The sequence below is a fragment of the Chaetura pelagica genome, unplaced genomic scaffold (genome assembly GCF_000747805.2).
Source record: "Chaetura pelagica isolate M959 unplaced genomic scaffold, ChaPel_1.0 scaffold47, whole genome shotgun sequence".
Taxonomy (NCBI): Eukaryota; Metazoa; Chordata; class Aves; order Apodiformes; family Apodidae; genus Chaetura; species Chaetura pelagica.
This window is the reverse complement of record NW_009954140.1, coordinates 2,754,828-2,781,774: the sequence shown is the minus strand read 5'-3', so window position 1 is coordinate 2,781,774 and position 26,947 is coordinate 2,754,828. Positions and strand designations below refer to the sequence as shown.

Here is a 26,947-nt window from a genome sequence, read left to right as displayed (position 1 = left end):
ATCTTATCTTCCCACTGCATCATGCAAGTATTTTTCATTATAGATTGGCATCACATCCACTAGAGTACTTAGTGTCTTCCATTTGGAGGCAGCCAAGTCCCCTCTTTTGATCCAAAAGGGTTGTCATCTCCCTAAAGTATTTCTTTATATGAAAAAAATAAGAGATCCTTGAAACATTTTAGTGGAATCCTGTGTGAAACTAATTTGTAGGAAAACACAAATCAATAGGTGTGTAGGGTAAAGAGGGAGAAAGGGTGTGTCTGTGCTTGTGTGTATTCTAGCTTGCAGATGTTTTCATCCAACTAATTTCAAGGGTTAAGAGCAAGATAGCATGCTAAAGTGATTCCAGATGGGCCAATATTAATATCTTTCTTTTCCTGATGAATGAGAAGGTATGACCTAGTTAGAAAACTGCTAAAATTACAGGCGCCGCAGAGGCTTCAGCTGGTGCCCTAGCACCCGGATACTTATCCTTACCTCTGCAATTATAATGCTGATGAGCTGCTCGAACCTGCTGAAGGAGACGTTCCAGGGCCTCAGTGTGTCCCCTGTGCCGAGGTTCTCTTCCACTGCAGTCTTTCCAGTCTATTGAACAAAGGAAATAAACAGAAATGAAACACAAAGGAGCAGGAGAAGGTTTTAAAATATTTTCTTGCCTTCTGAGAGTTTTTGGCTTGAGAGGAGTTTTACATCTGGGCACACACAAAAAAAATTGCAGTTGTTTTTAAGTCTGCTGTTGTTACTTGTACAATGTTTCCTTTGCTTTGTGCCACCTAGGTAATTAATCATAATGATTATTAAGAAAGCTCACAATCAGCTCCTAGAAGCTCCTGTAGTGACTGACTAGACAATGGGTATTTCTCTTCAGTACATAAATAGGCTCTGTAGCTGAAGAGCCTGCCCCGTGCTGACACCCTGTACCTCATCCAGCTCACACTGCTGCTGCTGCTGAGGTTTGCTGAGGCACCAGAAAGCAGTTATATAGGAAACCGATTGGAAAACAGAGAATTAACATCTTCCTACACCCAGAGCTAGCTCTGTAGCCAGAAAAACATACTCTGAGTAAAATCACTTCTGAAAATCTGTTCCCAGCAGAGGCCTGAACAAATGCTGGCAATTCCTGCCCTAGAGCCTCTGGTCTGCTCAGCACTGCACTCGTGAGGCAAGAAGCTGCTGTTCCTGTCCCATGCACCTTCAACCTACAAAAGACCCTGTCTTTGCTCCTTTGCTGCTAGCTACAGTCTCAATCTGCATTTTAAAAACCAGACAATCTCATCACAAATAGTAGGATAAAACTGAGTGTATCAGAGAGGAGCTTTTTAATTCCAGACATAACTATTTTCATACTTTCATTATAATGACAAAGAGTATTGCACCAGTTTCCTGACTCAAAGCAATGGTGGATCAAGGTATTTAGAGATCTGGCTGCAAAGGAGACACGCTTCCAACCTGCTGGCAAAGGCCATGTATATATTCACAGCCACCAACAAACAGTTTGCTCACTCACTAAATACACAGATCTAGTTTCTGGTGCAAGTTTGGAGTCAAGAATTCCTTCCAATGGGGTTGCTATGCCAGGGATATAAATACATATTTGCTGCCATTTAGTATAGCAGCCCTATAACAGGGTGGAAAGGGAAGACATTTGCTATCCTGATAGCCTGTGAGCAGTTGTAACAGCTGCAGAGTGGCTGCCCTGCATGTTGTATGGTGTAGCAGGGCTCAAGGGCCAGCTGCATTTATAGCTCTGTGTGGAGAGGCAATGTCTTAGGTCTCCTGTGAGCAGCCAAGAGAAACAAGTGGAACTCACCAATCTCAGAGTGCTTTGGTTTCATCACACTTGGTAGAGTTTCAAACAACCTCATGATTTCTCTGTCCCCATTGTTTCCAAACCTATTGAGCCTCCAGATGGCTGGCTACCTTAAAAATGATGTGGAACTCAGACCACTTTCCCTCACTGTCCACCACTCACATGCTAATGTGAAATATTACTATCTGCTGTGATTTCACAGACCAGCTGTGCAGCACTGGCCACCACTTCCTAGGCTGCAGTTTTGCATGTAGGGGAAACCGGAGGTGGGTGGCAAGCATCCAGTGTCAGGCTCCACAGATGCATCTCCAAGGATGTCAATAACCTTTGATGCTCTGGGTTTGGGATGGATCAGGATGAAGCCCTAATGCTTTCATTTCCCTCGCATATTCTCCTGGCTGCTGTTACAGACAACTTTGTAGAGCATTAATGTATTCCATTTAATTTTTAGCTTAGGGCATTGTTTGTTATGCAACACTTGTGTAATTTCAGGTTGCTGCCTCCTTGCCAAGCACATATCTGCTAGTTTTCAAAACCAGTGCTTGAAGGCAGTCTCATGGATAAAGAAGTTATGCCCCCAGTAACTGCAGAAGTAACATCTTGTCTCTCAAGCTGAAATTCTGATTACTGTCTTACTTAATGATATAATTTACATCTAGGCTCTGCTGGCCTCACTTGGTGTAAAGCTTAAGCATGTGTCACTAAGGATACTTAGTGAAAATAACACCTTCTTGTCAGCTCTCTCATACAGTGAGCTGAGTCTGCCTAATGCTTCTGTGTTCACCAACAAAGAAAACACATACATTTAGCAACGAAGAAACATTTTTCTTTGCTATTAACTCACAAAAAAGCCCATATATATCAACTAATGCTCCTGCTCTCCTGCAGGGAAATTTAAAAGACTCCTTTTGTTACCTTGGCTTCCTTTCAAACACCCCCACAATGATTGTCCCAGGCACTCCAGTAGTAGTCTGGAAGTAGTGCTGAAAGCAGGGACTTATGAGTTCTGAGCAGCTGCATGTGACAACAGGACTCTAATGCCAGCAAGTCTAGGACTTTCTGCTACTCTAAAGCCCAGAATCCCTGAAACACTAAACATGGGAAATTAACTTAATACTTGGCATAGTTTTTGTGATGACCCACTGGAATCTGCAGGAAAACTTGCCTTACATCCCAAAGCTCTGGAATTGGCACATGCTGTCAGATTTCAGAAGGTTAATAATACTGGAGAAGATACAGACAGGGAAGAGGATGCAAAGTGCTCAAAGCAAAAAAAAAGCTACAGTCTTACATGTCACCTGTCTTGCTAAGAGGGCCCTGTGGTTTGGGGATTTATAAGAGTCTGTTTCTTACCTGATGTAAATTTTTGGTTTGTGGGGCCAAGTGCCACGTAGTTAAACCTGGTTATAGTCAAACACAGTTCTAATAGAGTCTCAGAAAACCTGTCACAGGTTTGAGAAGGAAGAAAAGTTTTGGACATGTCTGGAATATTTCAGTGCTTACAGGCTAAATCCTATCAACATGTGTGTCCATACCAGAGTATTTTACACAGAGGAAGGATGCTGTGAGAATGGTCCAGTGAATGGGATCTGTAATACTAGAATGCAGAATACAAAATTACATATGATATATATCAGTGTTTTGGTTCTAGCAGTTCAGGTTTTGATCCATTAATGTACTGGCAAATGAGGTTCCACATAACAGAACTCTAGTAAGATATATGAAAGTAAAATTACTTCTAATTTTACTGAAGTGTTAGTGACTGGATGACAATGTTCTGCCAAAGGACTAGACAAGAATAAAATATAAGACAAATAAACATATATTATTATTTTGCTTATTTTTAGGGGGTGGAAGGAGTTGAGCTTTATTTATTAATTTCACTCCTAGGTGGCATGACAATTAAATCATGAACCAGAATATTTGTCTTTTCTTACAAAGCAACATCACTAATCAAACTAGGAGGGTTGACAAACTGAACCCACTTGAAGGAGAAGCATATGCAGGAGTAGATTTTCGTGGAGGTCCCCATCCTTTCATGTTGTATGCTGAAACATGGACATAATACCTCTGGCCCTGCAAATGGAAACAACCGAAGTCAAAACTATCTCTTGACTCAAAATCTTGGCAGTAATAACTGGAGAGCAGTCCCTCCCAAGGATGTTTTCCTTGAAAAACTGGAATAGCTTTCAGCAGCATCAACTGGTGCACCATGACAGATGGACAGATAGTACAAAGAGTTCAGGGCAGGTGATCTGCTGAAAGTTAACAGGACAGAACAACACCAATGGACAAACTGCAGTCTCTTCTACCAAAGCTGAACGCTTGGAATTCTTACAGTCAGATTTCAGGAATAGGAACTCCCCTTTTTCCTAGTGTATGTAAGACTCTCTCTACCAGCATGGCAATGGAAGCAGCTTTGCTTGGCTGCCACTGAACTTAGTCAGACTTTTATCACTGATCTTGAGGCATAAATCTAGTGCAATGGAGAGCACTTCTGAGAGTCTAAGTTTTAATTTAAATATGTAATGACCTTTGGAGAGTAGAAACAAGCACACGTTAAGCACAGCTCTTAACAGACACCTATGGAAGCTTGCTTTAACTTAAGAACAGTTACTCTGTTTTGTTGAAGAAAATGAGAAACAGAGTAAATGAATATTGTGGCTCAGGTCCCTAGAAGGCAGTGTGCTTCAAATAAAACATGTCTTCAGACAAAAGGCTAGAAAAAACCCTTTTTTTTTAAAAAAAATTGTTAATCTTCTATTCTATGTAGAGGCTTTTATATTGTGCTCATTGCTTACCATTTAAAGTTAATTATCTCATTTTGAGATCCCGTGTTTTGGGGCACTGGTCAAGTGTGACATGCATGTCTCCCCCTACCATAACTTTGTAGGCTTGACTCAGTGTGCAGTGAATTCCATGGAATGGCTCCAGCTCACTGGATGCTGGATTGTGCCCCTCTGATGATGTTTCCAGTGGAAATAATGGCATTTTGAGTAAACTTTACTTCCAGCAAGTATTTTGTGAATCAAAATTTGATTACACAAATGGTCCTCAGCAGCCCATAGGAAAATGACTTTGAGACACATGGTCAAAATTATTCTGCTTAAGAACTGTACAAATATTCTCCAGTTTTATCTGTCACCGACCCAGTTCTTATCAGTGTAAAACATTTATAAAAACTAAATGACACAAATGACAGTGATTGCCATGAATGTGCATGTTCCTATAGAAGAAATAGAAGAGAAGAACTGTTATTTTAGCTTTTGGTCATCAGAGTCAGGCCTAGATCTTGCATGAGCCTTTGATTCTGCCCAAAGACTATCCTGTGATCCAAAAAACAGGAGCTTTCATTCCAGCCTTTTCTGATCTCCCCTAAGCATGACTACTTATAAAACAGTTCATGCTGTCTTTCTATTCCTTTGTGGTTTTTGGATTATGGATACTAGGCATATTATACTTAATGGCTTGAAGTGCTGCTAGAAGAAAGGTGCTCCACAGTTATTACCAAGTTATTATGTCTTTGTGTCACTGGGGTGGCAGAGAGCATCAAGATCTAAAAAAGTCATTTGGCACTCACCGTTCTGAGACCTGAAATGGTGCACCTCAAAGACTGAAGATTATCCATTATTATTTCACCAACCAAAGGAGAAAAGTCTTCTGAAAAGCTCCATTCCACTAGGAATCAAATAGCAGGAGAAAATCGAATCAGATGTCAGTCCAAGCAAAGAAACCAAAGTACTTGGTTCACTCACAGATGAACTATTCTCCTAGAAGTTTCCCATTCCATATGGATACTAGAAGTCATGTTTAACAATAGTGGTTAGCAAAACTTCACACAATAGTTAAATTATATCTCTCTGTATGAGAGAGAAAAACAAAATATTGCTCAAAAGCTTTTCAAGAAAGAATGCTTAAAAATACACTGCAATACAAAGTACATGGAATCAACAGTTGCCTTCATTTAAACAATTTCCTTTTAAAGAAAGAGAAGCATTGGGAGAGAGTAGATTTGGGCCTGCTAGTGCCATTTGGCAGTTTACACATCCAAACCAACAAAAAGCACTGTTTTGCAACTGGATCTCCCTAGGTAGGCAAGGGCAGAGAGGCCTCTTGGCTCCACAGGGCCATGAAACTCTCATCACCGAGTCTTGGCTGATTTGTATTAAAATATCCTCCTTAGACTAGATCCCACATGTGCCAGAGTCTCTTTCTTGGTTTCACTGGGTTCTGGCTCTCTTGTCCAAACCTGATTCTGCTGTGGTCACTGAAATTACAGAGCTCCAGAAGGACTTATTAACCTGTATTCACTTTTGAAGTGAATTAAGTGGTGCTGGGCTGACCCATCCCTCCCAACTTCCCCTGCAGCCTAAATTACAATGGATGCCTTCACCAAAGTGCTCTCATCAACCAGGACAGGTGAGTCATATTCCTGCCTAAGGGGTTATGAAATTAGTAGTCCTGCTGCCAGTACTCTTTCTCAGTACTTCAAGAATGAATACACATGTGAAATAGTATCAAACTGACTATGAAAAACTATTAGATTATTTAAAAAAATGAATACATGCAAGTGGGGAACCAAGGGCTGCAAGTAGGGAACCAGGCTCTTTTTCTTAAATTAGACTTTAGTAATGACAGGCACCATGATTAAAGTCAATCCTGAGTCATGTCTCTGGAAGTTAGTAATTTGTACATTCAGACTCAAACTTCTAAGAGAACCTTTAAGAAAAATAGTGAAATTAATCCCTTAAATTATTCTACTGTAGAGACAGGCAAATAACATCAATTTTCTGGATTTACACCAAGCTAGAGAATTCAATCCAAAGCTTTCTCTTTAGGGTTCACAAAATAGTTTCTAGATACTTTATTTGCCTACTTATTAGTATTTAAGTCAGTGATTTGGAATAGGTCAGAGTGTATAGATATTTTCATTTCAGGATGTGGAATTTTCACCTTCTGGCGGTGTCACGCTGGTATTTTCACATGAAAAGAAAAAGGCTTCACAGATTTTTTTTTTTGCTCAGCATATACAACATTTAACTGCCAACACATTTTTCTAAAATACCCAAGTGTCAATAGCACAACTCACTTTTCTTGCTATCCTAATTGCTCCTTTTCTGTGATTGCAGTTTGTGAATGCACAGTATGTTCTGCAACAATTTTGTATTTGCTGCAATGAAAAGGATATTGGTTTTGTCTATTGTCTTTGACCTTTTTCACTGTACATTTTTCTGGTTTTTCATGGGTTTTAGATACTTAATTATTGCCACCTTTAGTGGAATCTATCTCTGTACATTAAAAAGTAGAGACTGTTACAGTACTGTGTTGTAGGCTTTTGTTAACGAATTAATGATATGCATGCTTATATGTACCATTGAACTTGATGGCCTGTCAGAGTTTCCACTATAAACCATTACTTACCAGGGTTTATAACTCCACTTATTAAATCATGAGTGCATTGTTGCAAACTTAGACATTTTGTCCATTTTCCCTAAGAATAAATTGGAGAAACCTTGTTTGAACTGCTGATCATGTTATCAACAGGTTTGCATCACTTCAGATACCGTTTTTCTATTCAAAGATTCATGAAAGGCAATGTAGTGTCACTCAACATGTTCTACCAGCAAATCCTGTCTTCACTGAAATCCCCAGGCACAACTGACTCTTTCTCAGCATGAGTGGCAGGGGCAACATTGTGCTTTAGGCAGCAGGAAACAAAAGCCAAGGGTGAAATAAGCAGCTTTAAGCTGCTTTTTGAGCGTCCCAAACTTTTAGCTGCTCTGTGGACTGGAGGGTGCCCAAACATAAACTTGTAGTTCAAGTGGGATGTTTAAATTTGAGTAAGTTTACACAGACAAACATTGCAGCCCTAGTCTTGCTGGGGGTCTCCTTCTCAACCCTTCCACTTGTGTTCTGGCATTTAAAAGTGTTCTTAATATTTAGATTTCGTAATACACTGCCCCAAAGAGGAATTAACTGCCTTAATCTGAACAGAAATGTAATCCTACACTTTTGCAAGCACAGATACAGCAGAAACATCACAAACCAGTATAAGGACTAGCAACAGCATAGCAGTTTGTTCTCAGAAATAATCAAGGACCACTGAGTTCAGAAAGAGTTGAAAGACCAAAGGGAAAAAAGGCTGATGTTGCCTTGAAAGCCGTCTCAGGAACAGCTGAGGAAGTAGGTTTTGAAATACTAAATCAGCACTTTGGTGTTCTAGGACAAGCTCCTACCCCAACTCATGTTGTTAGTGAACCCCCATGTGCAGGGCAAGTGCCCTCATCCACCTGCTGGGTGGCACTGTGATCTCCCAGTCCCCTGGGGACAGCTCCTTGCTACACAGACTGACTTGTCCTTCCACGAGGTACTGAGGAGACCTGTGCTCCCCTCTGCTCCCCTCAACCAGCTGAGTCTTCACTGGCTGTGGGGCTGAGGCTCAGCTGTGCTTCTCATTAGACAGCCAAGGAATGCCAGCATTTGGCACTCATTTTTTTAGTTTACCCTGTGGCAGCTGAGACCCATGAAATTGAACACAGAGGAATATGCTATTGGCTTGTGGATCGGGATATGGTCATCATGACTGAGAACTCCCTATCTTTGCCTAATGAGGTGGTATATGCAAAGTTACTCAGAATTTAGTTTTCAAATATATATATTTATAAACAACACAACTGGAAAAAGCCCTGCTCCCCAGCTTCAATAAAAATGTCCATAACTGAAAAATAAATATTTTTTCAACAGCTGTGTTGGAATAGTGCCTTCTATCCCCCCTTGTTTCAAAGTACTTCTGAAAACATTATCAACAGGAGTCACTGAAGGATTGCTATATTTGACAGAATGTCATTCTCTAAGTCATGAAATTTGCATTGTTTTACTGAAACAAGTGAGAAGAAGATGGCATTATACCATTTTAAAGAAATGCAAATCAACATAAGTAATTCATTACTCATTAAGTTTGTATCTCCTGTTACATGCTGCTGGATTTCAGATTTCTACCATGTTGATTGTCTAAAAATAATACATAATGCTCTCCTATACTAATTCATTGGGTTTTAAAACTTTCAGAAGGATGAGAATAGAAGTGTCCATATTTTATAGGTGAGAAAATGAAGGCAAGGAGAGGCAGGGCATCTTGTTCACTCAGCAAGCCCAAAAGAGCAAGGGACAAACTCCTATGACTTACATGACATTTACTAGGCCAATGCTGCTCACATTTTCTGGCTCTGCAGATATATCTATAGCTCTTTCTAGTACCAATATAAAGCTACACATCCGTCCATGTCTTCCCCTTGTGATTAACCTGGATCTAAAAAGTATGTAAGTTTGTGCATGATCAGCCCATCATGGGCTGGGAGAGACTGCTCTGGTAATAACCAGAAAATAGCAGCCATTTATGTACCTCCAAAGTACTTGGGACTTTAAGGAAGAACAAAAGGCTAGCTAACCCCAGCACTTTAAAAGCTGAATGTAAAAATGTTCACGTATAAAAATCTGAAGATGAAGAGGATCCTTTATAAGAGACCAGGAACAAGAGCTGGTCTTGTAGACTGCACCAACTGTGCTGTAAAGGACCTGAAAGCTGTTGGGTGAATTAAGGATGGAGCATGTTCCAGTCCTGCTCTGAACACCCCAAAGGCCTGCTTTGTTGTGCACGCTGAATGTCTGCGCTGTTGCGGCTTTCCATCTGACACTTCACGTTATGTCAGAGCAGGGGTTTCTTGTGTGTTTAATATATTGGTGACTATGTGTTTTAATGAAGGTGCCCTGTATTCCAGCGCTAGCAAATGCACGATGTGTTGCTGCGGTCGCCAAGATAAGTAGTAATTTTTAAATAAACAGCAGTATAAACAGTTACATAAAACTCATGTAAATTGCTGGCACATAATTTTAGACTGGCTTAAGTTATGTAACCTACTTGTGGCCAAGTTGTGTGTGTTTTTGTTTTTTGGGTGGTTTTTTTTTTTAAATACTCAATTAATTTACTTTAAAATAAAGGGGGAGGTTTATTTTCACCTGTTTCTTTTCTACTCCCTATCTTTCTGTTTTACTGAGTGCGCCTTAAGCAGCTTATCAGAGAGATGGACAAACAGACAAGAGACAAAGCGAAGGCAGAAAATGCCTCCTCACCCTACTGTAGCTTCATTCAAGAAAGCACCTTCTTCCAAGTCAAGTAAATAGCCTGAGCCACAGTAGCATTTATTGCTTCTCTCCACTTAAATTACTCACTGAATTCCTGAGTAGTTTAATTAGACTGAGGAAAATTATTTCTGTTGCTAAGTCGATGGGGTCTGTGGAATGGTGTATGGAGCTGGGATTCTGGATTTTATTCTTGCATTTACCACAAGGTCACTGTGTGACCTTGGGCAAAGCCTTGTGGCACTGTGGCTTTTAAACCAGCTTTAAGCAGCAAGGATTCTCTCCTTCCCTTCCTCCTCAGCTCCAGGACCTACACTGAATGATTTTACCTTGTGTTTCCAAGGGCCTCCAAACAAATAATTGCATTGTTCAACAGCTTAATTTGAAATGTAAAACTGAAAGAGCACTAACACCAGAAACCACTTCACACCATCTTTTTTTGCCTGATGATCTTTCCAAAATAATTTTAATAATATACTGTATTTATTTAGCAGCTTGATTTAAGCATACTGAACACTGCCTTCTGCATGAATAAAATCAGGATGAAGTATCTAAACAAACATTTAGAAGTATAATACAAGTGACAAGAACTGAACACTAATGAAAAGCAGGAATCAGTTTTTTGGTGTGGACAGCATCACCAGCTCAGATGGATAATATTGTTTGCAGTATTTGGTCAGCTCCTCCTAGCTGCCTTGAGCTGTTCCTTGCAGCCTGAGTGAAGAAAGGAGCCCAGTTTTTGTGGAATTGGATTCAAGCTCTGTTCATGCCTCTCTCACGTTTGGAAATTCTCCAAAGGATGATAGAAGAAAGTCATGCCAGCTCTCGGGAGCACTGACAGAGAGCCCAGCCTCGTGCTTCCATTAGGAAAAAAGTGTTTGGCACTGAGGAGTTTGTATTTGTTTTCATGGATTTGTTTTTTATGAAGGATATAATCCATCCATAAATGCACATTAACTTAGAATGCCTGGAATTGGTCGAATTCTGCTTGATAAGAGAGTAGACAGGGACAATATGATCTGAACCACAGCATTTACAAAAGGGACAGGTGAACTTTTCATTTGTTTGTTTAGGGACAGCAGCTGGGATTTAACAACAGTGCCTAAGGGACTGATGCGTATTGCTGTACAAACACAGAAGCTAAATTATTGTACTCATGCCCTGAGACTGTGATTTCTAGGTACTAAGTAAATTAAAACTCGAGTTCCTAACTAATCTAAAGACCAGTGTTAATTATTTTGGATCTTCTATATTATTTCAGTTATTTCTGTAATCTTATTCGAGGCTTTTTGTATGGGGTCAGTAGAAACATCAATAAGGCTGAAGAGAAATGAAAAATGCAGACAAACAGCACTGTGCCCACCTGAAGTAAATCAAGCACTACTGTGTTTCGGTGTTAAAAAGCAATGGGCTGGCTTAAGGGCCTCTCATCAGAACAGCACCAAGAAGTCTTCCAAGAACATTTCTAGACTATTCATAGAGAGCACATCCTCATTTGAAACTGCTACAAAGTTTCACAGTGTTGTTCAGATAATTATTTTAATAATAAGCCACTTAATTCTCAGTAAAGCTTTTTCCCAAACAGCTGTGAGCTCCTCTGTCTTTTGTGCCTACTAATAATAACCAACAATGTTAAATAACCTTGCCCATGGCCCCGTTTCTGGAAGATCCTTTGCTTGATCATGGTTTCACTAGCTTATCTTACAGCAAATCTACATTATATAAATTATTTATAAAAGATTATTTTTCTTGAATTGTAATAAAGTTCTCACCAAGAGGAAAAAAAAATGTATTGACTGTTTTCTCTCAAGCATTTAATTAGTGTTTTCTCAGTACTAACAGCTCTTTAGCTGCTTATAATAAAGTTAGCTATTCCAGTATGAGAAGGATTTTTTTTCTTGCTGTTAGTGAAAATGACATTTCTTCCTAACATTTTATAACTAAGAAAATGTGCCATGTGGGTGCATATTGCCTTCCAGTGTGGGCCAGTGGTTAAAAAGCTGCAATGGATTATAATAAAAGCCAAGATTTGTCTCAGCCCTCCAATGACAAACATATCCCACTCTGGCTGTGGAAAGTGAGAGAAAATACATGTTAGAACAGTGAAGAGGGCTTGAAGAATAAATGGAGTCCTTATGCAAAGGCTTCACATCCTAGAAGGGTATAACAGGCCTGGCTCTGATTCTGCAAATTTCCACTCCCTGTGGGTATGTTTTTCTCATATAATCTGTGCAACCAAAGCCAGTGGGGAAACCAATGAACGTAAGGACTACTTGTTTCTGTGAAGCCTGCATGGGTTAGGCTCAGCTTCTTCCCAAAACATAAGACATTAAAACATAATTAATAATGAGAAGCTGGGAAAATGCAAACAAAGAAGTAATCTATTACACTGGGCAAGACAAAGCAGAACACTGCACAGCACTGTTAACAAAGAAAGTAAATACACACACCCTAATTCAAGTAATCTGTTTAATGGGATCCCGCTGCTTTTCCTCTTGTTCTCCTGTAATAGATTTTTAAAGAGGGACTTAGCTGCATAGATGTGGATGATATTTAATGCTTTTATTTTATTATAAACTAATCCCTACAGTAACTTGAAGAGCTTTTGCCTTTTTCTAGCACTGCAGCCAGGTGTTGCAGGCAAAACAGTCTCAAGTTGGGGAATTCTTAATTCATTGCCAGTTAACACAAACCTCTAATCACTCATTCAGAGTGAGAAGAAGGAAATATAAACAATTAAACAAAAGTGAACACCTTAAGTGAGCCTTTCTGAGACTCAAGACAAACATCCTCCTCCTTTCCTACTGCCAGCTTCCCTTGTCTCCACCATGAGGTTACTCATGACAGGGATTTCCATCACATTTAGAGCTTACCAGGCCAGGTGTGAACAGCACCCAGCATCTCCTGAACCCCTCCCACTCCTGGGACCCCTGGCTGCTGAAACCTGCCATATATGCCCAACACAGCTGTCAGGTGTGAGCCAAGTGGGTGCTCATGTGTGAAGCCATTGGGTGCTCAGACATGTTAATAGGGAGCTCATGTGTGAACCAGCTGGGCGTTCACTAGCAAATTAAATGAGTGCTTGTGCATGAACCGATTGGGTGCTCACACATAAACTGACTGGGTGTTCATACATGAATTAATTGGGAACTCATGCATGAAAACAGTAAACCCTGCAATTTGTGCTCAATACATGAGGTAAGAGCTTGAAGCAGATCCAAAGGCCTGATTTCAAATTTACTTTCATTTACCAGTTCTGTGGGTTAGATCTAATTACCTGAACAGTATCAGGTTCAGGTTCTGGTTGGAGGCACAAATTGTACCTGAACAGTATCAGGTTCAGGTTCTGGTTCTGGTTGGAGGCACAAATTAACTATGTTTTAAACCCTTTATGCTTGTAAATGGTCAAGAAAAGTCCATGATGGACCTGAGAAGACTTTAGACAAAGTAGTAAGCAGGGAAACTTTGCCACAACCCTTTAAGACATGGTGGTTTAAGTCTCCAGTGAGGATGCATTTCCAAACCCATGAATCAGAAGATCTGCTGAATTAGGAAACTCCTTCAAGACAGAAATGGAAGGTCTTGAGTTCCAGTCCTGCTACCAACTATAAGAAGTTCACCTCTTCTATGCAATACCTATGAGCTGGAAGCTACAATGCTTAGCCACATGCAAATAACTTTTGACAATACTTATTAATTCTAGTAAGTCCAAGCAAATGTAGAAGATGAAGCAGTGTCTGAAATTCAGCAACATCATCATCTGAGCCTATTTTTCTTAGATGCCAAATAAAGACAAAACCAGAGTCTCCATGTCTGGGTTTTCTCACTCATCTAGAGCTGCTCTTCAAAATTCTTATAAAACACAAAGCAGGAGGGAAGAATGATTGAACTGAGTAACTGGTGTCTGATTAACTACATTAGTTACACCATCACTTAATACGTGATCCATGTTCACAAGTGGTTTTAAATACATAGCAAGTTTAAAAAAATAGAGGTTCTTAAATTTTAAGTCCTACACATACTACAGACATTGACAGGATCCAGAAATAGAAAGGTTTGTTTTAACATTTATACATTTCTGTACTTGTTAGGCATAAAAATAGAAGTAAAATTGCACAGTCCTGTTAGCTACAAAAATGTAATGTGCAAATAAAGTGCCCAGGAGACCTAATAAAATGTCATAAATGAACTACTGTAAAAAATATCAGACCACACCTATTGAGCAGGATAAATTCAAATGTCTTACAAAGAAGTGTATTCTCGTTCCTTTTTATGGAGTAAGAACTGTTTTGGAGAAAGAATAAGTTTCAAAATATACAAAGAAATTGAATAAGTGAAAAGAGTTTCAAGATCAAGTTGAATGCAGAATGCTACTTAATTCCACTATAAACTGGAACAGGATCAAGCAGTGACATAGAATGTACATCAGAAAGACTGAATATTCATATGAAAGCACCACATTTTCATACCTAAGATTCACTTCTACAAGCATTTTTTTCCATAACTAGTGTTCCTCTAGAAACCAAAGAAAACTCAGGCTTGCGGTTTTCTACTCTGGCACTATTAGGTCAGTAGTTAGTTGACACCAAAGGGGGGAAAAAGCTGGAGATATCATAGATATGTATATGTGTATGTACTTAGGTCTTTGTGTAAGCTCTACCTGTTTGACTAGCCAAATCTGTCTGGAGCCAAACCCACTGTACAGGACTAGCAGGATCACTGCAGGAAACCTGCTATGGAACAAATCCAAACTTGACCAGACAAGTTAACTCTTGATAGACAAATCAAATAGATAATAACGAAGCATATACTACATGCTGTTTGTACATGCTCACAGGGACAAGCAGAAACCCATACAAATGATAAGATTATTTAGTTGTGAAAGACTTAGTAAAACATGTAGAATCACACAAAGTTTGTAGCTAGTTTTTATACAATTTTTGAGGTTTTTCACACTGACATTTTCAATGAAAATTTTCCACTGACACTGTGAGATGTCAACTGTAAATATCCAACACAGATTTTTAATTTTATTTTTTTTTTGAGGTAAAGTGCCTATAGCACAGGCTGGAGAGGTGGGCCAGTGTCAACCTCATGAAGTTCAACAAGGCCATGCGCACCTGTGTCAGTGCAGCTTCAGGCACAAATACAGGCTGGGGGGAGAACATCTAGAGGGCAGTCCTGAGGAAAAGGACTAGATGAGAAGTTTGACATGAGCCACCAGTGTGGCCAAAGGGCCAACCACATCCTGGGCTGCATCAGAGGACTTGTGGCCAGCAGTTTCAATCCATGATCTCAGGTGTTAATCCTTAATGAAAAGGCATCTCCTTTCATCCTTTAGGTGAGATTTCCAATGATAACATCAGCCTTTCCTGGTCAAAGGTACTTGCTTATAACCAACCCATTTCACGCAGCCATATGGTAGCAGCACACTGTGGCTACTGTATATCTACCTAGGACTGAACCAGCAATTTGAAGACAATGTAAATTATTCTTGTGAAAAAAAATTGAAACAAACACAAATTGCCTTGGAAGAAGGGAGACAGGGAGCAACTTTTGTCAAAATTGAAACAAAATATAACTTCTTTCCTGATCTCAGCTGATGCGTGTTGTTTTTTCACTGAAAGAAACAAAAAAATTCTCCTCTCTGTGCAACAGAAATCCTAGAAGGCAGCTGGGCAGTTCTGAAAACATTAAATACTTTGCTGAAACAATAAACTAAACAAAAAAAGTAACAACTGCTAAAGTGGCCTAGACAGCTTAGCATCACTATCTGGAAAATAACTTGGCACCCAAGTCCACAGCTACATCCAAACAGAGAAGATCAGTTCTGTTTGCTACATCAAACATGGCTCACATTTTTTTTCTCTTTTCCTCCCTCTTCAAACATAAATAGTTTCAGGCTCTTAAATAAATTAGCTCAACTTTGGTTATACAAGCTGTTTCATTTTTTTCTCCAAAAGGGGATATAGATGTTTGTTCAAAAACTGTAAATAAAATATAAACAGAGATTTTCTATTGCATACTGATCCTTTCCTATAGGTAATGATCAGCACTGTGTTCATTTTTCTTCCTTATCCTATAAATGAGGATCACAGCATTATTATGACTAATTCTGAGGGGTAATGTGTGGAAAAAAAAATACAGTAAGAGGAGGTTTACCTGTACTTATTAACTGTAAAAGCAAAATAATAATCAGGTTAAAACACATAAAACAAAGGCAATAATTACCATTACTTATGATTCTGTTACCTAAAAAAGTCCTGCTTTTTTATGCATATATTGTGTGGAATATGTGAACCCTAGAAAGGCTAATTAGTGAAACAGCAGTTCTTAAAAGCCCTACAGGTGCTTACTGCTCCATGCTGTTGGGACTTCCTAGGAGCCAAGTGGTGCCTTGCTGGATTATGTTGCTGCCAGGATTTTTTGCATCAAGACAGTTCCAGCAGTGTGGCTCTAGGATCAAATACATCATGCTGTAACAATACAACTGATGTTCACACAAGCTAGAAACTGTAGCAAGTTCTTTTGTATATTAGTGTGGAACATTTTGATTGTGTTTTCAAAGAGATAAAACTAAAGCACATCTTAAGTACTTCATGAAGGAATGTGAAGTTTGGCTTTAGAGCATGATTAGGCAAAGGCAGGGGTTTTAATTCTCAATACTACAGTGATCCTCCACATCCTTCCTACAACTGGCTGGAGTGAGGTGTCTCTGGCTTTGAATCTTTGTCTAGCACAGAGCAGATTATTGCTATTATTATTGATTTATGTCATGCCTGTCTGCTTCCAGCCTCAAAACACTTTACTAAGTTACAATATACATAGAAATCATTTCACGTCAGCCACCACCACACTGCAGCTTTCTCTGGAGGGAAACTGAAGGGAGCCATTAGGATGGTGCCTGCAACATTAAACAACAATCCAGGAGAGGAAGTAAAGAATACTCTAGCTCCTTAAAGCAATGGCTCCACAGAATGCAGTCACTGAGCTGCCATCCAGCTGGGACACCAACGTCAATACCCATTCACCGTGTGTGGTTAAAATTAAATCTCCTAATGAAGTGAGATGGTTTTAGTGGTTAAAGAGTGAGTGCAAAGTATTATTCTCCTGTATTATTATTTGCAAGTTATACAGTTAACAAGGGAAAAGATCACACACAGGAAAATAGCAGACAGTCAGATAATGTTCCAAGCCCAGTTTCTAAATGACACTTGGACAAATAAAGCTTTGGAAAAAATATGTTAGAAAAAAAAAATAAGAGATGACATGGAAAAAAGGAATTGGCAGTTTCTCAGTGTTTTTAGGGAACTAATGTCAGCTTTTATCCCCTATAATTCAGGTCTGGAGAAAAGAACATTATTATCTTCTGTTAATGAGCAGGTATTCCCTAAAGACTGCTAGAAATGCTCCTGAATTTTAATTTGCTCAGAAAAAGACATGGCAAAGTATTGAGGGGAAAAAAAAACCACAACCCTAACAGCTTCTTTTTGTCCCTGAATTAGCAGAATGCTCAGTTTTCTGGATAGTGGTTTAAAAAGATCCTCACACAATGTTATCAAACTCTCAGGGCTGGTATTTGCTACCTGGTTCTAATCATTCTTGCAAGTCATCATCTGAATGGTTCATTTTATGACCCCTCAAACTAGCACAAAGAATCTCACTCCAAAATGTAATAAACAATTTGACAGCCAGTGCTTAATTAATTCCCGAAAGTCACCAAAAAGAGCTATTAATGATCTTTCTTTTTATCTAACCATAAATAAGCAAGTCTCCCGGGATAAAGGATTTAAAAAGAACATTCTGGCAAAACTAACTGTCAACTTGATAAAGCATGAAATGATCACCAGTGAGGGTAATTAAAAATACAACAGCAGTGCAACCAAGTCTGATCAGAAAGTTAGGTCAAGTTGGATTAAATTTCTCTGAATGTTGTGCTTTCCAAAAAGAGGGCAGTGTTGACATGGTGCAAAACACAGTCAGTCCAAACGATTACAGAAGATAAAAATGCTACAACCTTTAGAAAATTATTAAAATAAATTAATAATTCTAGTTGAGAATTTGCTTGACTATGGAAAATATCAACAACCATTCTAATTAGAGTATGAACAAAGTTTCAGAGCTGTTTAAAAGACATGTATTACAAAGAGCAGACAGATATTTTCAAGAAAACTTGTGAGTTTTCTGAGTATTGTTTTCACAAGTAAATCAGGCAGTAGGAAGCCCTTAAATGAAATTTAGTTCCCTGGCAACCAAAGTCATTGCTGAAAATTAGATTTAGGCTTCTAAAGGGCTTTGATGTTTTTGAAAATCACACTTCCTGCAGCTCTGCACAGCTGACCAGGTGTAATACAGTAATTTACCCTTCTACTGAGGCTGTCAGTAATGGAATCACTTTGATAGCTTTAGTGAAAATATCAACAACCATTCTAATTAGAGTATGAACAAAGTTTCAGAGCTGTTTAAAAGACATGTATTACAAAGAGCAGACAGATATTTTCAAGAAAACTTGTGAGTTTTCTGAGTATTGTTTTCACAAGTAAATCAGGCAGTAGGAAGCCCTTAAATGAAATTTAGTTCCCTGGCAACCAAAGTCATTGCTGAAAATTAGATTTAGGCTTCTAAAGGGCTTTGATGTTTTTGAAAATCACACTTCCTGCAGCTCTGCACAGCTGACCAGGTGTAATACAGTAATTTACCCTTCTACTGAGGCTGTCAGTAATGGAATCACTTTGATAGCTTTAGTGATGTTTTTTTTTTTGTTTGTTTTGTTTACACTGTTTTAAAATTTTTTTTTACTGGGTATAGCCAGTGATGACTGGAATCTCTGCCCAGAAGCAGGGGGTGGAAAGAAAGACAGAATTTGCCTTCCCAAAATAAACTGATGCAATCCTTTGGGTGCTTGTGGTTGAAGCCAATGGAGCCTGTGCACCTGCATGTCCCACCTTCAGAAGAGCTCAATGAGCTACTGGACTCTTGATGGACTGGGGCTTTCTGGATCTCTCCTGTTGAAGCAATCCCTGTGACACCAACACACAGAACTGTGAAACAGACTTTCCCACAACACCCACATTATGGTTCTAGCTAAGTGTATGGAAATCCAAGGTTCAAGTACCTCTCAAATTAGTTTTTAACTGTTAATACAAAGAAACAAACACACCAGTAATCATTAAGAGAGTCACAAAGGGAAATAACTAAGAGGACTTCAGGCTTCCCCCTTCCTTGACTTCCCTGGGCTGGGCAAAGCAGGCCTCAGATCTTCAGAATATGACTTTTCAGTCCCTTGACCTGTGGAAGGACTCAGCCTCCCACTGGAAGATGAAGACTGTGGATTGCTGCACTTAACACTCAAGAACATGCTGTTCCAAACATTTCATAAAATCTGGTTTCTTTAAACTAAAAATGTAAAACTCTCATTTTTGTTCTAATCTTCAATAATTTATTTTTTATTGTTATTATTTTTTTGGTTAGAACTTCCTGTGGAACATAAATTCTGTTTTGAGACTATTTCTATTCAACAGCACTATTCAGATGGAAGCATTTTCCTATTCATTCCACTTTGCAACTAACTGGTGCCACCCCAAATGTACTGGTCTTCCAAGAATGATGTGGCAGCCCTGGAATAGCTAATTAGTCGGGCTGTATGATGCCTCTGCCAAAAGTTTCAGCTTCCAGAGGCATTCCTTTAAGGAATGGTGGTGTGGGTTTGGCATTTACAAGGATACACATGGTTTCAGGAGCCCACAGGCACCAAAAGTTAGCTTGTGTTTTATAACTGCTCCTCTCAACCCAGTCATTGAGCTGATGTCCTAACCACAGTGAGTCAAGCAAACTTCTTCAAAGCACTCATGGAGAAACCTTTTGGTTAATTTTTCTTTTTTAATAAAAAAATATGTCTTTGGGGAATCTTTTAAGAAAATTCCACTTCTGCAGCAATTAACTGGGGAAATAATTATATTCAAACATTACTAGAACTGCAATATCATCTTTTGTAGATAAATACCTTGTCACTTAGCCCTCAATTATTTTGTATATTGTTAAGATAAATGAAATACATCTAAATCCAGTACCTTTATACTTGGTCACCACAGCTGAGTTGACATTCAGAGGTTCTTGGAAGGTGACAGTGAGTGATGTGCTACTTGTTACCATGAGACAGACATTGGTTGGCGCCTCAGGGGCTCCTGGGAGAGAAGAGAAAACATCAGCTCTTCAGCACAACAAATCCTATTTAAACAATGTTTCTGAGTCTTCAAAGAACCCACTGAAAATCACCCTGCAATTGTGAGCTTTGGGTTGTAGGTGTTTGTGTTCTCTGCCTTTTGAGCATTTTAATTAGTGCCCCTGCTAACAATATCCTGCAGACACCATTTGTTTCTATCATGGGTTTTGGCTCCTTTCAGTTAAAAATATCTTCCTGCATATATGTAACCCAATAAAACAGATTCATGCTAATTATGTCAATGAAAAGCCACTATAAATCTCTTGGGGTGGGCAGGAGGAGAGAGAAAGGACAAAACCACAAAGAGCTAATTAAACCTTTATGGTTTCACTAACAAACTCAAATTTATCAACCAAGAGAAAACATTTTTACATTAATGCGATTCAGAAACTACAAATTCCACAAATGTCTCAGTGTAGTAGTTCCAAAATACAGTTGTCCATTGAGGCCTAACATTTTTTCTATCTTTTTATTTTTTATTATTATTTTTTTAAAGCTTAATTCACAGAATATTAATCAGACTTCATTCAGAAATCAAACACAAAATGTCATGGCTTACTGCTGGGATTAATTTGAAAAATCATTATATTAACTATAACACTACTGCTTTTATGCCCTATATTGAGTAATACAAGGGGCACCACATTTGTCTTGAAGAAGTTATCTTAGAATAAAATTGAGAAAATTATTAGTAAGTACATTTATATAAAGATGGTTGTAAAAATGTTGATGGCAATGATTGCTTTTTGTTGAATAGGATACAGCTAAAAGATTTACATATGAAACAATTCAGCCCTCTTTACTCCTTCCCATGGGCCCAAATTCACATTTACTCTGGGAACAGACTCACTTGGACAGTTGTTTAAAGTGACACAATCTGTGACTACACTGATTAAATGTTTTATGTGGATACCAAAATTAAGATTCAGTTGTCACAATTTTGATATATAAAATAAAAATCCATTGTTTGATCAAATGTGTAGAACAGCTCTATTCTTTTTAAACAGAATATAACTTATTTCAAAAAATCAAATCTCAACAGAAAACAGGTCAATGTCCCCATCCCTCTTCTTCCCTATTAATGTGTTCTTTTCATATAATCCTATTGTAAACTTTGGGCATATTAAATGAGATCCAGGAGTAAATATGAAGAGAAATAAGCAGGACAGAATCATTAGATCCCGAACCAGGAATTTGGAGGTCTCATCCATTTTATGCAGCCCACTCCTGAAGACACTTTCTGATATTTAGTCCTCTCCTGTTCTATCATCAATTTCATTCTCATTCTTGGGAAGGCCACTTAATCATATGCCTCAGTTTCTCCACCCTAACATTCATCTGCTTCAAAGCAGTGCCATGAGGATCAGTTAGTAAGAGCTCTTTGCTCGATAAAGGGTGAGTTTTGCTCTCTTGGAGAGTTCTTGTCTTGAATTTTGCAACTACTTGCTTCTACTTACGCGCATGTTCGTAGCCTGCCTTCATGCGCCTGTACAGCCTGTGTCTCCATTCCCATGCTTTGAGCTGCTTCTCCTTTTCTGTGTTGTCTGTACCAAGTTCTTCATTCATCACTTGTGCAGACAGTTCAGTAACTCGCTGCTGTGCTTCCTGAACCAATGTACTCAGATGCACTGACCTGCTTTCCATGTTAACAACTACCAAGAAAAAGGAAAAGTGATTGCTTAGTGGACTTACAGGACAAAATTCGGGCCTTATGCATTCTGGTATAAGGCATATAAGGTCAAATTCTTGAACACTCTGCCTTCCAGTCATCAAGTGGTTGAGAGCATGCCATGGCAATGCATACCACTTAAGGATCTGCCACTTCGTTTGGATTAATGACATGAATAAATTGAGCAAATTTTATCTTCCAACATCCCTCTTATGCTTTAAAATATCTTAATTAGACTGAAAATGCATATATGTTTTAAATTTGTGGAATATTAAAACTGAACTAAAATAGTAAAGCATTTGATTTCTATCCAACCCCTATTTTGCCACAGTGTCATGAGCTTTCATAGAAAAAAAGAAGGTTGCACTGGTTATAAACACATACATGTAAATCTCTGCAAGTGAAGAGAGATCTAGGTGGGAAATTTGAGAGTTTTGGAATGGATCTCTTTCCAGGTTTTCTTTCTGCCTCAGTTTTGCCCATGTGACAGACTGGACACACAACAGTTTGACACAGATTTTTTTTTCTCTCCAGCCCTCAGAATAATTTTAATTTAATGATCAAGCAGTTCAGATTGCCTGTATGAGCTACTGCATGCTACATAAAGGTGAAAAGATCACATAGGTTCTGCAAGTGAAAATAGGTTTGATTTTAGCCCAAGTCCACAAGACCAGCCCCTTGGTTATACAACAAAATGTGGTGAATTAAGCCCTGCTTTCAGAATTGCTCTTAGCCTGAAATTGTTAAAAATATTTGCAGTTTAGAAATCAGGATTTGTAGAAGTGCTTAATCTGAAAAGAAATGCAACCACTGATCTGATGTTCAATGTGCAGGAAATAGTGTACAAGAAAATAAATTGTGAAATCACAAAAAATGACTTTTCTCTGATGTCTGATATTTTTGAAGAAGAGCTCTGATATAATCTTAATTTGATGAAAATATAGTCCTATTTACTGAAAATACTTCCCTAGCACAAGCAGCTACTCTTAGCAATGCAAGGGACTGGCTATATAGGGACAGCCAGACTTTTAATTTCCCTCAGGTTTTTACAGGAACAGCACGAATCTTGCACAGGATGCACTGATCATTCACTTGCAAGAGTCAGGAGCAGTAGACATTTCTGAAAACTTCAAACTGAACTGTGTAAAAGACCAAGTCTAACAGGTTTTTGACATGAAAACATCACTTGCGTAAAGATGTCTGCACATATGAATTGCTGTTCCTAAACTGGAAACAGAGGATTATGAGACAAATCAGAGTGGAAAAAATATTCTCTAGTCCAACCTTCTTCTTCAAAACAGGGTCACCTATGAGGTCATACCAGGTTACTGAGGGCATTACCTGATCTGGTGTTGAAAACTTCCCAGGGTAGAGGCTTTGCAGCCACTCTAGGAAACCTGCTGCTTTACTGTCTCTATGGTGATAAAGGTGTTTGTTTTATCCAGACTGAACCTCTCGTTTTAACTATTGCCCTCTGCCTCTCATAACAATATCACAACTGAAATTTAGCAGAGTCTAAGAATAACTTGAGACACTGATGTGAAAAGTGCCATGGGCTCTCTAAAGCCACAGGAGGTGAGCAAAGAATTACTTAATGCCTCTGACTTCTAAGAGGTTGTTTCTTAGGAAGATTTGTCTCTAAGATTTTGCTTCCAGAAGCTGGCTTGAAGCCACTGTTCTTGAAGCTTGATCATTCTTCATGTGGACACCAGAGACATATGGCCAGGCTTAGTTGAATCTGTGGGTATCCTTAGAACTGCCCTTTAACTGGGAGACCAATGGTGGTAGTTTCCTGGGTCCATGCCTGCAACAAGCACACAACACATCTGATAGTACAGCAGGACTGAGAGAGGAAATTGCATGTTCCAGAACTTCAGGTGACTGAAAAGCGGCATCAGTTCAGGTTCTCACTGAGGATTTTGCTCTATTTAACCAAGATTCTGATCCACAAGTGTCAGGTACTGGAAATGTGTCGAATCAGCCACTGGAAATTTTAATCTTATTTTTTTGTGTGTTCACAGGAACAGGCCAAACCGTAAATATGTGATAAGGGCAACTGAAAAGGTAGCACAGTGGATTTTTCCTCCTCTCCAAGCAAATTAATATTTTAAATGCTGTACTCTCTGATCTTTCTTACTTTGTGTTTAAGAGATAAAATTTATACAGTCTGAGTTCCATGTGGAACTGCAGATCATAGTTTTACTTTCTATTGGTTTATCTGCTGTTTTTCCTATTCCAGATAGCAATCCGGGTGATACAGATGGAAACTATCTGTCCTCCAGATCCTCTTTTCTACAGCATTAGGTGAAGGGCTATAATGAGATTTCAGCTGGAGCACAACAGTGCATATAGTGCAAGAGTTAGAATTTTCTAGGTAAGAAGTTTTCTGCTTGCTCTTGGAATGGGGAATTCCTTTACCTTGCAGTCTCCCAGATCTGTCCTATACATGTCCAATCAGATCAAGAGATGCTTGTGTCTAGTCCCAAAATTGGGGTGAATCAGAATTTTACCTTGAAATCCCCTCCCACCCAGCAAGGGGAAGTCTTGCTCAACTGCCCACTGTAGAGAAATGAAAATGCTCCTGATGGGGTCTGGATGATGTTCTTCCAACCCTGAGATCATACAAACAGAATGGATTTAATTCCTACAGGGTTGGTTAAGTACAGAAAGCAAGGCAGGACAACTAGAGCAAATAGAAAGTGACTGCTGTCAGTTCTATGAGAATGAAGCCACATATGAGATGCTGTGAACCTTTGTTTTAGGGCTGAAAGTAACTTTTGGCATTTTCCTCTCAAGTAGCAACCATAAACCCTTACGGTAAAAACCCAAATTAACAATTGTTTGCTTTTTATTGAGAATGTTTCATCCATTATTTCAACCGGAAAAACTAAAAATCAAGATAAGTGAAGTGGAAATTTGGTGGGTATATTTTGAAATGGAAATGAGGTGGTTATATATTCATATTCTCTGTGTTCATAGGCATGTTTGCATTAATTACAGGAAATGAATACTAATTTATGATTGCCCCTGCTCGCCATCAGACTGCATTTATTTACAGATGAGGTCAATGAAAAATTAGTTTAGTCTTTTTTACTGCTGTTTAGAACACTCAAGACTGTGTTTTCCTCTAGATTTGTCATGGTTAATGAATGTTGCTTCAGCAGTCAATCATGTACTCTAAATGCTGTCACACTTTTTTTTAAAGCCTCAGTCATGAACCATGACAGAAAAATAAACAAATAAATATAAAACTAAAAAACTCTTTTCACTGAGCAGCTACACTATGCAAAAATCTCCAGGGAAGGTTAAAGGAGGCCAGAATAAATGATAATATAAGTGCTGTGGACATAGAAAAGCAATAAAGGTGTACCAACACTGAGGGTCTGGCAAAAAAACTCAGCACACACGCACATGCACACACACTCTCCAGTGAAAAAACTGGCAATGTTAGTAGCCTCAAGGTGCAATTTCCTGGAGCACTGAGATTGACATGCCAGCACTAAATGCTGTTAATTTAACTAACTTCAAATTAATGGCAGAGTCTGCAGTGGCCAAACCCCTCAAACACAGTCTCATTATAGCCTTGCTGGGAATGTCCTAAATATAGGCATTGACAGTTTAAAACAAATTCGCATACATTGGTGTATTTTTAGACACAAGTAGGCGTCAGAGTTTGTGTCATGGTATATGGTTGATTAATTGGGTTGGTAAGTCACCCACTAACCCACAAATTGTGCATTAAAATGCCTATGAAGGGATACAAAGGATAGTTTTATAACTACAATATGTAGTTCTAAGCAATATTGGTATTCCAGTAAAGCGAGAAAGTCTGTTTTGTGCTTAGATTTTCTCTGGTTCTGTAGAACTTTGACATTTTCATTAAAGGGGGATTTTGGGCCATTTGAAGACTAGGAGTGAGGAGTCTGTGGTAATGAGAATGATATAATTCAACACAACCTATATCCTGAAGGCCAAAATCAAAAGGATTATCAAAATAAATCGAAGTTTAGACAACCCATCATCCTCTCAGTTTTGATGACACCATATTTTAGACCATGATCTTGGAATCACCCACTCAGTTCCCATTTCTATATTTTTATAGATTTTTTTCTCAGTGTTGATATTAATTCAGCTGCCCCAGTGTTAATCACATTTAAAGCTCAATGTGATTAATCAGTTGGTGCTATCCAGCATAAAGAACAAAAAAAGATCTACTGAGCACACATTCAGTATGCAGATATTGCTGCAAATATCCTCCAACACTGTGGTGCTATTGCTGGTGAAAGCACCTTTATGATGTTTTGTCTATAATGTAATTAATTTCCCAAACCAGCAACAAACCTAATCTCCTTTAGGCAATTATCTAAGCCAATTAAATTTGTGTTCTTTACTTACAGTGTGGGCTTTCCTTTGCCCCAACGTGTAGAAGGGTCCGAGCAATAGGGATGTTGTTTGTCAAAATGGCAATATCCAGAGGAGTCAGCCCCTCACTGTTTGGTGTGTTAAGGTCCAGTTCCTCCAGTGTGTATTGGTAAAGAAGAATCTGAACAGCATCCAGATCTTGCTGTTCCACAGCTTCAAACATAGCTTCATTGCACTGGAAATTCTGTGTATCAATAAAAGCAGAAGGTCAGGAAACTTATCAAATGTCACTGTCGTAGAAGTAAGTTGAAAAAATTTGTGTTTTGTGGGATTGCTATAAAATATTGATCCTCCAGCCCCAACTTGGGTTTGGCTAGAAACATGGAAATTGTTTGCAGCAGAACTGAGCTTAGTCTTCCTCTGAACTTGTGTGCTTCAACTTGTTTCTGGACTGTAGGAAGATTCAAACACATAAAAACAAAACCCTGATTTAGTTACACATATTTCCTGTAATCAAGTTACATGAGCAGTATTGTATATTTTCAGTGTGAAACTGGATGAAAGACTATGATTTTGGCAAAGTCTCGGTTCACACTCAAAATTTAAAGTAAAAATCTGGCTTATACAAACTCAGGTGATCGAAATACAAAGCAGACAAGTTGTCTGGAGAAAAACCTTCACAGCTCCAGTGAGCTGGTAATAGGTAATTGTTCATTCAAATACTTCAGTCATTTCTAAGGACATT

At 38.8% G+C, this 26,947-nt stretch overlaps 1 protein-coding gene across 1 annotated transcript in view; it reads right to left on the bottom strand.

The window, feature by feature from the left end:
- Nucleotides 1-26,947, bottom strand: part of ANKFN1 (ankyrin-repeat and fibronectin type III domain containing 1) — a 95,726-nt gene that overhangs the window by 17,192 nt on the left and 51,587 nt on the right. The window contains 6 exon segments of the mRNA XM_010002767.1: nt 478-585; nt 3,796-3,886; nt 5,391-5,488; nt 20,020-20,133; nt 21,629-21,823; nt 26,236-26,446. Of these exon segments, the coding sequence (XP_010001069.1) occupies nt 478-585; nt 3,796-3,886; nt 5,391-5,488; nt 20,020-20,133; nt 21,629-21,823; nt 26,236-26,446 (817 nt within the window).